Here is an 11583-nt window from a genome sequence, read left to right as displayed (position 1 = left end):
GGGGGAGTGAGCGAGTGGCTGTGTGGTGCTCAGTTGCTGACTGAGGTTAAACCACGACACTATCTCTTTTTAAAAGTGCTGCAATATGCCAGGTTAAGTTCTGTTTTTATGTATGTAATAATCTTGTGTACTACTAATGAAAAATTATTATAAAATTAGAAGTTTGAAACAAAGCTTTTTGTGGAATTCGGTCCAGTCCTTGTTCATAATTTTCACTGTTTTGTTTTTAACAGGAGTCCTGTGCTTGTGTTCCAGTGCGTGCATCGCCATGTCATTTGCCTAGACTGTTTCCACTTGTACTGTGTGACTATGCTGAATGACCGTCAGTTCATCCATGACCCGGAGCTTGGCTATTCCCTCCCTTGTGTAGGTATGTTTTAGCTGATTTTCTTTTTAAAAATTTATCTGATTTTCATTTCAGGGCAAGATTTTTTTAATCACCTATTAGTTTTGAGTATGTCTGTGGAATTATACTGTTTTCATATGAGTTGTTCCATTTCATGGAGAAAATATTTGAATATTGAAGTGGTTCTTGCTGAGCATGTGAACTGGAGAATTAACTGGATTCCAAAGGGCATTTCTTTTAAAAGCAAATGCATACTTTCTTCACATTAGTATTTTATGATCATGAAGTGCTAGCAGATGATAGCATTATACTCTGGCTAAAAAAAAACCCACCTTGACCTCCACATTTCCACTTTCAAATTAAGTAAATTGTTAACTTTCTTGGCCTGGCTTCAAGTACTAATAAAAAAAGGACTGCAATAGGAATTTCAAATAGCCTTCCTGTTGATGAAGTTATTGCTACTAATTGTCACCTCATTGAATGAAATGTAGATCACCCTGAGAAGATGGTAGATTTTCTGTTTTACCTGAGTAGGAAACAGAGTTTGACTTACCTAAACAGAGACTTACACTGAATCTGGAAGGTGTGTCTTGAGAATTGATTCAAATACACTGGCACATGGACTGCAAAATTCTCAAAAACTTTGCTGTGAAGAAATGTATTAAAATTTATTTTTCCTGTTGCTAAATTTGCATATGTGCATATATGTTTGTCACAAGTGCTGTATAGTGCTATGAATCATTTTCCAGCATATTAGAAGCTGCATAGAAGATGGGTTTGCCTGGTTACCTAAATGGCTGACAAATAAGTTTCAAATCACTAGATGGAAGAAAAATTGGCAAAATTTCTTAGGAGAGTAGCATTTACTTAATGTGAGGACATGCCTTGAGGATATTGAAAGTACAGTAGTAAGAACCATTTAAAATTATTTATTTTTAATTGCTTCAGGAGCAATCTAACAATGGTCATCAGTTCACATTTCACTAGAATTGCTGTTTATGTGCTGTCTCGCCAGGTCTCGTTTTACTTGCCCCCCAACAGTTTGCTCTGCTACTTCATTAACACACTGATGTCATACTGCACAAAACACTTTTTAACGTTCTGTAAGAAAACTTGTCATGAGGAACCTGACAGGAACTTTATACCCAGTGCTCTTTCCTTGACCTTGACATTACTGCAGTACTGTGTGGTCAGCCTGTACTCTCAGCCTCCCTCCTTGCTTCTCCAAAAGTTAATGCATTTTCTTCTCCCACACAAATTAATCAGCTACTTGAGATGAATCCATCCTTTTTTCCCCTCGTTTATCAGTTCTCTTCCCTGTTCTCCTGTAAGGTCCTTAGGTTAATCAGTTATCCCACTGGTGCAGCAGGCAACTCTTCTTTCTCCTCTCTGGTGGGCCTCCTTGCAGCCACGGCTAGTGTCACAGAGCTTTCTCCAGTTCAGGCTGTTATGTTAAACTAACGGGCCTTCCACCTCTTCTGTCTGTAAACCCATTGCTAGTCACACTGCACAAAACTTGTATTAGGATTTTTCCATATATCTTACAACTCTAGTTGTTCAGTTCAGAAGTTTTATCTGTCCTTTTTTCTCAGAGAGGAGTCTAAGAAGTTTGCAGAAGCTTTTACTCCTGGCTGGCAGTAGCAAGCCAGTCTTTTTCTCTCTTCTGTGTGTTGAAGTTGAACACTATGGGAATTGAGCAGTAGAAGCAGAGTAGATGGGATGAGGAGAAAATGCAAGAAGACAGAGCTGAAATGCTCAGGGACATGATTTCGGTCTTTGAGAGGTGAGGAAGGCATAGGCTTGGCCTGAGAAAGGGATACCGTAAAGTGTGCACAAAGAATGACTGGTTTTACAGAATCATAGAATAGTTTGGGTTGGAAGGGACCTTTAAAGGTCATCTAGTCCAACCCCCCCATGAAATAGGGTTCAGCTGTGGGAATGGAGAAGCAGCTATTGCTGCCAATCTAGCCTCAGCTGTGTTGTACTTTAAGTGTTAAAATAGTAAATATAGAAATGCTAAAATATGGATAATCTTAACATTTCAGAACTCCCCAAATCAGAAAGTTATTTCCAAAATACTATACATTAAAGTAGTACTAATAGTAGTAGTAGTAGTAGTAATAATAATACAAGTGCGATACATTTTCTCTCTGTTCTCCAGATAGTAAGAATGCTTCTTGGAAAAATTTCTGCGGAGGTGCTGCCCTGTGCCAGTGGAGTGCATAGTTTAGGCATGCCACAGTGCAGCGCAGTGCTGTGCAGTACAAAGATTCTTGAGCTGGAGCCGAATCATGATGCTGAAGGGAAGGAAGTATAGTTGTGTCAGTATAGCATGTAGGACGGGCTCTTTGACAGTTCTGGTAGGCTGATGAGGACTGACCAGGCAAATACTACTTCAGGACCCATGTTAGTATCTCTGCACAGTGGTGTGTGGTGCTGTCTAGGCATACCTGCTTGCTCAGAGCCAGCCTGATTATCTCTAAGAAGTATTGACATTATACTGTGCTGGCAGGCTTTGTGTTGGAGAGGTTGTCAGTCACAATCTCTGAGTATTCAGCAGTTTTAAATAATATTCCATCTAAACCTAAAATTGATTGCTACCTCCGTCAGTTCTCTTTGTTGTGTTAGCAGTTCTGTATCAATAAAAGCATTTGTAAGCATTATCTTTCAGACTGCTTTGCAGGACGAAGAATCTAATCAGTGCTGTTGTAACTTCACTGGTTCATTTCTGCAGCTACCTGAACCTGACTTACAAGAAATTTCTAGTTTCTAGAATTAGGTTATATTTGAGTTAGGAACTGGTGACTATTTTTTGTCCTTTGAGAAAGTCATGAGGCTGAGTTGCATCACACCTGTGAAGAAGAGGAATGCCTGAGTTGCCAACCCCCTCTTACCATTCAGCTACAACGGATTTTAGCCTCCTTCATAGCTATGGATCCAGCAGCTTCCATCAGCAATGAATTCAATTAAGAAACATTCAGAACAGTATCATGCGATTTTCTTTTCCACTTATCATGGCACTCCTACTGAATAGTATAAGATTGCATTTTTGCAATCTACAGTTCGCAATCATTTTTGCAGCTGCAATTTGCAGTTTGTATTTACACGTAAGGACGAGAAAGCACTGTTTGACACAACTTTCTCTAATTACCTCAGTGAAGCCTAAAATAAATTCCCCTTGATGGGAATGAATACCATGGGACATGCCAAGAAAAGACTTTTCTTTTTTACTGTGGTAATGTTGGTTTAATACATGTTATCTCTAACAGAGCATGACTTAAACCAAAAATATTAGATCTGAGCTTTATTGAAAGGTTAGATGTTGATTTGAGCCTGCTTCTAAAAGGAATACAAAACAGAGTCGTATTTACTGTAATGAGATTTATGTTATGGTAGGTGACCAGGTTGCACAGACAGATCAAAACAGTCTGTATTAATACATGTATTTTTACATGACTAATGCTGAAGTAGTATTTATGGTGTTTTGAACAGAAAATACTAATGTTCTGAGTTCAGACTTTGTAAAAATTATTTTACTTTTCCATTTTCATGTAAGAATGGATTTACTTAAAAACTAGCCCATTTCTTCAAGGCATATGTGCACACATTGCCCTAGAACTGTACAGGAGGGTTTGGTTTTGTAATTAAGCCTATTTAAATTGTTTGCACTTCCAATTAATTCTGTTCATTCTAGTGTTTTTCAAAAATAGAGATAACATAATGAATATAGCCTGCAGTTTCCATTAACATTTGACTCACTGTTCCTGATTTTTATCAAGGGAATGTACCAACATAGCAAGTTTTTTTATATCTTTTATTGGATCAATCTAGAGGTGAAAGCACCGCACACACAACAGAATAAAAATAAACAGCAGCTGCTACAGCAAAGGGTCACTGTGACAGACGAGATCAGTGTTATCACATGTGTATGATAACTTGAGCTGGAAAGGATCTAGGGATTTCAGATAAACAGTGCTTCTCAAATAGGTTTAATTTCTTGCTTCCTGGCATAGATATACCAGAAGATGCATTTTGTCATTGCGTTCAGGTATTTTGTATGGTTATATCCTTGCTTTTCTTTGATTTCTGTTATGTGGCCTAATTAAGCAGGAGATGATAGGTGTTCAGAAGGCGGCTATCATCTCAGCTGATGAGCTGAGATATATCACCTTGATAATGCCATAGCTTCACTTTGTTCCAACACAAAATGTGTCATTGCTGTGATTTTTGGAAGAACAACATTAATTCCTTAGCGCTTAGCTGCTAATCTAGTGCCAGGCAGCACTACTCCAGCTGAGAACTGCCAGTGTTGAGGACCAGAGCTCTGAGCACAGTAACTGGTGCATTGATAGGATTAGCTGTTCAGAGTAGCATGGCAGCAGCCCCATGGTTCAAACCCACTGTATCAGCTCAGAGCAAGGACTTATAGATAGGAGCTGGCTAGATTTCATTGGTCATTAAAATAAAAAAGTAAACGTTACAGATTATACTCTCTCTGCCCTTGTTAAATGGCAACAAAAATCTATCCCATCTCTCTGTATGGTGTCTTGTATTAATGAGGCTTCATGCATAGAAATTTCCATGAGTGGTGACCTCCAAGTATCTTTGAAATAATTAATAAGGTGCTTAGAGGGACAGATTTGCATATGCATGAAAGATCATTTATGGTTATTTAGTTACTGTGCAGGGCAAAGAATCTCATAGCATTACCTCAAAGCAGGAATTGTATACAAATATACAATGTATTACCCCATTTAAACATATACTGTTCTTATGATCACCATTTCTTTTTTAAAGTAGCATTACAGCATTATGGGTCTTGGTCCCCAGGGTAAAATAAACTTCCACGGATCTTTGGTAGAAGAAAAATTGGTGAGGCCAAGGAAAGACAAGGTTTTACACTGCTGTAGGCACTTTGCAAAAATGTCTTTGCATCACTTTATTTCTTACAAATAATCATGTTCATGATGTATTTTAAAGGAATCTGGATAAAAGATGCAGTTCTGATGACTGTAAAACACTGTTGTATCTGGAAGTAATCAGATTTTACCACACATATATAAATAAATAAGTGAAATTACCACCAGTTTGTATGGAACCGCTAATAAAAAGGACTAAAGCTTTAAAGTATAATAAATTGCCTTAAGAGCCATGTTCCATTGAAAGAAAGCTTCTGGGGAATGATTAAGGAGGCATAGGTATTAAGATTAAATTTTTTATCCCCATTAGATGCTATTTGTATAATAACAGTATGTTCTTATTCCTATAGAGGATGTCAATGCAGTGGTGAATCTCTGAATCATCTTTCAAAATCATAGTACCCAAAAAGAAAAGGGGAGAATAAATAGGTAGCCTAAGCAAAGTTTGCAAGTAAAAGGAAGGAGGAAAACTGTATTTTATTTGGTCACTCCAAATAGTGTGTTTGAATCTTTTCTGTTATAGACAAAATCTCTATTAAATTTAGGAAGGCGTGTGTGTGCAAGGGGTTTTAAAGCAAAGGTCAGTGATCTATGAACAGAGCCTTCTCAAGAATGTAATGCGGAAGCAGGCATAGTTTAGCGGGGCTTAAAATGGGAGAGTGCACCAGCTGGTACAAAAAATAAGATTTACCTGGTGTGAAGCCTCAATACATCAACAGCTTCTGAAATCTGTGTTCTCCAATAATCCTGCTTAAAAATATTTGAAGTAACTTAGGAAATCTGAAAATGCAGGAAATGACAGTTTATTATTAGAGGTATAAAATAAAAGGGATTGAAAGCGGACACATTTGCAGCTTTCGGAAGTTCTTCAAAGTGCTCCTTAAGTTTAGTATTTAGGGGGTGTTAAATTCTTGACAGCTATAAACTTTTTGTAATTTCTTGTTGGTATGAAATATCTGAGCGTACAGAAGCAGGTGTAGGAGGCTGGAGAAATGCTTTTTATTTTTTATATATTGTACATCTTAGAAGATTTTTTTTCCACTCCAAGGAATTAATGAACACGCAATTACAGTTTTCAGAGCATTTGTGGTGACAGTTCTAGTTGTATTTTTCTTTTTCCAGCATTGCCCATGACAGGGAAAATGCAGATCTGCCACCATGTTGTCTATTCATGTTCTTAAAGGGATATCTGAGCATGTTTTGGAAGGGCATTTGGCAATAACTGACCTTTTTTTTCCTCTTTCCTGGACCCTTTCTGTCATTAATTTCCCATGGCTGAACCCCGCTATCTAGTCTTAGGAGGGGTTGCATGCCCACTAAGCTGCTACTTTTCGTTGTCCCCAAGGGGAAGCTGGTTACTGCTTCTGCAGAGGGAATGCAAGGACTGCAGTGGTGAAGGGCAATATAGAGGAGGAAACCCTTTTCTTCCTGTCATTCCCAAAAAGTTCTTCAAAAAAAGAAGATTATACAAGCTACCATACACATGTATTGGTTTGATGAACAGTGAACCCTAGATCATTTCCCTATATAAGAATTATTCAGATGTTCAGCCTACTCATTAATTCTGACTATATCTTTCCTGTGTATTATGGGCAGAATAAGTATTTATTAGGGATTATTTTCCTTCTTCATGTTCATACTATTACAGCTATTTTATTATTCACGTTATGGTAGTTTGAACATACACCATTGACTTAGTTGTTGTATATATTTCTTAGTAAGAGCCAATGTCTGCCCCTTTGGGCTTATCGTTTGAGTAGGTAAAACATGGGATGAGAAGCAGAGGCAGCAAATCACGTAGAGGTTACACAAGAGATCACTGACTGAGTTTGTGTTGGAACCCAGGTGCAGTCAGTCTCATTACAGTGCTTTTCCCACGAGCATATTGCTTCTTTTTTACCCCTAAGGTGTTCTAAAAGTAGATTCCTCTAATTTCCCTTCTTTTAACTTTCTACAAACTCTTGGTCAATACGCTAAGATGAATAATGATTTTTTTCTGTAAGACACTATGTGCACTGAACAAGTGGCATACCTCTGTGCAGCACCCTGTAGGAGGGAGCCTTGTTGACAAAAGATCATCTACTTTCCCTATTATTTTTTAAAATTGTTGGAAGCTTATCAGAGAATACAGCTAGACTGCTTTGTACCCTGGTCTAGCAGGTGAAGCTAACCTGACCTCATTCGAGTAATTATAAGTTTACTCCAACCAGACTTTGACAGAGAAGGGAACCAAAAGCATATAGATAAACTAGATTTTTGCTTTCAAGAGTTCATTGAATTTGCAGCAGTTTCCTGAAGAACTTTTATGGTCTTCTGCATTCTCCTCTCACTGTGTGCCTAAACTAAACATGAACCAACAGTGTATCAAGTGTTTTTTGTGTTCCTTTACTAGCACAAGCACATGAGGCTAACTCAAAGGACGTGGTTAGAAGTCACAACAGCTCCTTCATTTCCATTTTCAGTGTTTACTGAAGTTCAAGCAGCGACATCTGAGATTTGTTCCCTCAAGTCTTTGCTCTGTTTCCGTAGCAGCGGATTGCCAACTCCATATCTAAACAGTCTCAAAATCTTTAGAACAAGCAGAGCTTGATCCCATGGTGTATTTGAAGCAGGCATTGGATTCTTATCTGGGAACAACTACAGTGAAATCATACCATGTGATCCTCACAAAAATCTGAGCTACCATAATTAAATTCAGCATGAGAGATCTTACCATAGGTGTTTTTCTCCCTTACCTCTTACTAGTTCTTCTGTTGCAATATATTTCATTTGTAAATTGCATGGAGATGACAGCGCACACAGGCTCGCTCTGGTTAATAATAGTGAAGGACAAGAGATAATGAAAAAATCTTGCTTAGAAATTAATTTGCTTTAGGAGCAACTAGGAATGAACTTTCAAAGCAGACTTCTTGTCCTATAAAATAAGATGTCCAGTGTCAAAGTAAAATAGACATACTGAAGCAGTGGCAGAAGTATGTGTAGGGGGGTCTATCTGTCATCATTTCTATGTCCAGCTGAACTGGAGGTGAATTTTTGTCTCAGCTGGAGTCAGCGAGAGCTGTGACTTTGTCTTTGGAAATGAAAGGTATTTGTTCTGACTGAAAGTGCTTCTGCCCATATTGGTTTATCTTATAATAATCACTTGATGTGAGTATATGGTTGGCAAGTCACTTTTAAGCTGCCATCTGATTGAGAAATATCATCACCTTACATGAATAAAATCAAGTAATAGTCTTGTTAGTCATCAACTTTACACTCAACTGCTTGAATAGGTTTTTAATTTAAGCTATTTTCTAATTAATCTTATATAAGTGCTGTTATAGCAAGTACAATGATTTTGACTGTATTTCCTTGAAGTCTGTCTTCTTCAGAAAAACGTATTTTTTAAGAAGGAAGGATCAGCTTCTGAACAAGAAACTTTTGTGTTCATTCATGGCTGCAATGTCACTTCGAACCAGGACTAGATTCAGTTGTCCCTGGATGGTGCTTAGAAGTCCTGAATGGCCTTGTTTGGTGATAATGGAGATAAATAGAAGGGAGGAATAATATACAGGGAATAGGGGGAAGAGGATTCATGAAGGGAAGGAACCGAGAAAAAGGCAAAAGAGGCAGTGCATTAAGGAGAAGAATTGGTGACTATTCAAGAAATGAAAGGAAAAAGATCTAAAGAGGGAGGGTGGGTAAAATGAGAAAATAATGCCTCCAGCTTCCCTCATATTTTGGAGAGGCTGTGAATTTGTTTTTTAATGACAGTAGTTCAGTGGTTTATATGTGGACTGTTTTTCCACAGACTGGAGATGCCTGAGTGTTTGTTCTAAAAATGTCCAATGGACCGTATTAGATGCTAATTTTTACAGCTGGAATGTGCCTGAGGTGTTTATCTTAGACTTTTAGAGCAGCATGAGGGGAAGCTGACCTTTCATGCCTGGATAATTAGAGGTTTCCTGATGGATCAGTTTTTATCTGAGCAGAGGGTCTCTTTCAGTATAGCACCATCTCTGAGGTGGGCTGTGCAAGCAGCAGCCTTTATAAGAAATCATTACTGACTGCTACCTTATATACTCCATAAACAACCTGTGGGGACCAACTGTGGCACATTCAGCATGTGTTTAGTCTCTGAAGCCTGGTGATTAATATCTCCCGAGTCACTTTCTGAGTCTTGGTCTCCCACATGGCAGCATGTAGAGCTGCTGCCACATCACAGAACCAGCTAAGGACATTCCCCTTCAACAAGGAGTTGGCTTTAATTAAATTTCTGTGTCTGGAAAGTGAAAATCTAATTTTCTTTTTGACATTTTCTATATTACTACTTAGACAAAATTATGAAAATAATTAATCCCTGTGAAGCAGACATCAGCATTATAAGGGGTACAAAAATATTGCATATAAATAATACTACTAATCACCAATCTGTTATAATTTATTGATGCAAGTTCTTATTAAAACTCTTAAATCAGATTTGTTCTCGATATAGCAGATGTGTCAAGCGATTGCACAATGTAGGTGCAAGTGAGGGTTATAAAAAGTAACATGGTTCAAACTGTATCTCAATAAATTATATCTCCCCAGAAACATATTTCAAGAAAAGAAAGAAATGGGGGGAAAGGAGATAAGGTGTATGATTTAGAAAAGAGATTTTCATTCTGTATCTGGGTCAAATACAGTCCAATATAGTGGTGGCTGAAATTGGTGATAGATGAAAGGTCTGTGTGCAATAACTCAGTGTTCTCATTCTGGTCTATGGGGAATCCATGTTCACATTACAAAAGCCATCATGTCACCTACTGTCAGTTGGTAGCCTTGTTTCCTTCCCTAGGAGTGCAGAAACGGATCCTGTAAGCGTGGAAATCGAACTGCCTCTTTGTAGCTGAAGTACTTTGTGGAAATCAGAAGTGAGAGTGGAACAACATGGTGTCATCTGCACTGATGAAATGCCACTGAGATGCAATCTGCAGTGCTTTTATCAAGATCCTTTCATACTAACTAAAAATTAAAAGGTTTATGAAATCTGAACACCTGCACTTTGCACTGTGTCAGTCTTGGCATTGACTGAAGTATCACACTTTGGTATTTTTCCTTAGAATTTGATGCCATAGGCCAATTTCAAGAATTGGTCCTTGGATATTGCAATTGTAATCTATCTGCTTGAGCTTTGTTAGCTGGATGGTTTGGAATTGCCATTGCACAGAGAGGGTAGATGGAGCAATGGCACTGAACACAGGCAGTTGGGAGAAGACCATGGAAAGAGGTACTGGTCCAAGGAAGTTTGGATTGCAGGGTCACAGCCTATTACAATAAGAAGACACTAAACTTTCAAGCTATTGCTTATACAGATTTGCCACCATATGATAAAAGAGTAGTCTTATTTGGAAATAAGTCTAGATTCTTTAAGATTAAAAATATATGTGTTTAAGCAGATAGTGAGTTTTAATAAGGTCTTGTAAAGGAATTATTCAGAGGCTTACAGTTAGCTTTTTTTATTTTGATGCCTGAAAAATTTGGGTTAGTTTAGAAATGTTTATGTTTCATTTTCCAATTTTAAAAACAAGGTAGCCTCATTATTTCAATGAAAGTAACAGAACAATAGGACCTGCCAGAACAATTTAATATCCCTATATTTACTGCAATATTTTATGTTTTGACCTTTAAATATCTGTAAGGACACTAACATTGCAATTTGCAGAGTTTAGGTGAATAGCATGGCTGGACAGAATCGGGGACGTCTTCTAAAAAGGAACTTTCCTAGTACATGATTCAGTCTGATTCATAGCCAAGGTAGGGGATAAAAGGCAGAAGAGATACAGTTAGTTGAGAATGACAGTGGAACTTATGTTTTGCTTATAAATTGTTTAAATGGCTTGAAAATGAGGGTGAAGGAGGTTCTCTTATAAGGCTTTCCCTTTACTGAAACGCTCATGGAAGTGAAACCTGCCAGACCCTTGCTAGTTGAGTCCTTCACTAACAATTTAAGTTTGAACAGTATTCATACATTCCCTGTCAATATCTTTGCATACTTTGCTTACTGCAAATGCTCATGGATAAATTTCAACAGTAAATAACAAGTTGTAATACAGCAACATTCATAAGATTATATAATATGTGGAATGTTATGCATTACGTGCCTTGAACAGGCCTAGACTGAAGCACCAAGATGCATCCTATAATCTATGTATTTGTAACAGAGGTTGGAATGTTATGAGAACAATTATATTTGAAACTGAGAGCATCTAGTAGCAACCTGGTGTGCTCGCAGAGTCACCCACTATCTGCCTGTCAGTACCTCCTCTCCTCTCCTCTCCTCTCCTCTCCTCTCCTCTC

At 37.9% G+C, this 11583-nt stretch overlaps 1 protein-coding gene across 1 annotated transcript in view; it reads left to right on the top strand.

The window, feature by feature from the left end:
• The window catches only part of PARK2 (parkin RBR E3 ubiquitin protein ligase), a 659837-nt gene that overhangs the window by 364934 nt on the left and 283320 nt on the right, over positions 1–11583 (top strand). The window contains exon 7 of the mRNA XM_009290119.1: positions 234–370. Within this exon, the coding sequence (XP_009288394.1) occupies positions 234–370 (137 nt within the window). The remainder of the gene's footprint in view (positions 1–233; positions 371–11583) is intronic.

The sequence above is a fragment of the Aptenodytes forsteri genome, unplaced genomic scaffold (assembly GCF_000699145.1).
Source record: "Aptenodytes forsteri isolate BGI_AS27 unplaced genomic scaffold, ASM69914v1 Scaffold122, whole genome shotgun sequence".
NCBI lineage: Eukaryota > Metazoa > Chordata > Aves > Sphenisciformes > Spheniscidae > Aptenodytes > Aptenodytes forsteri.
This window is presented reverse-complemented; position numbering and strand designations above follow the sequence as displayed.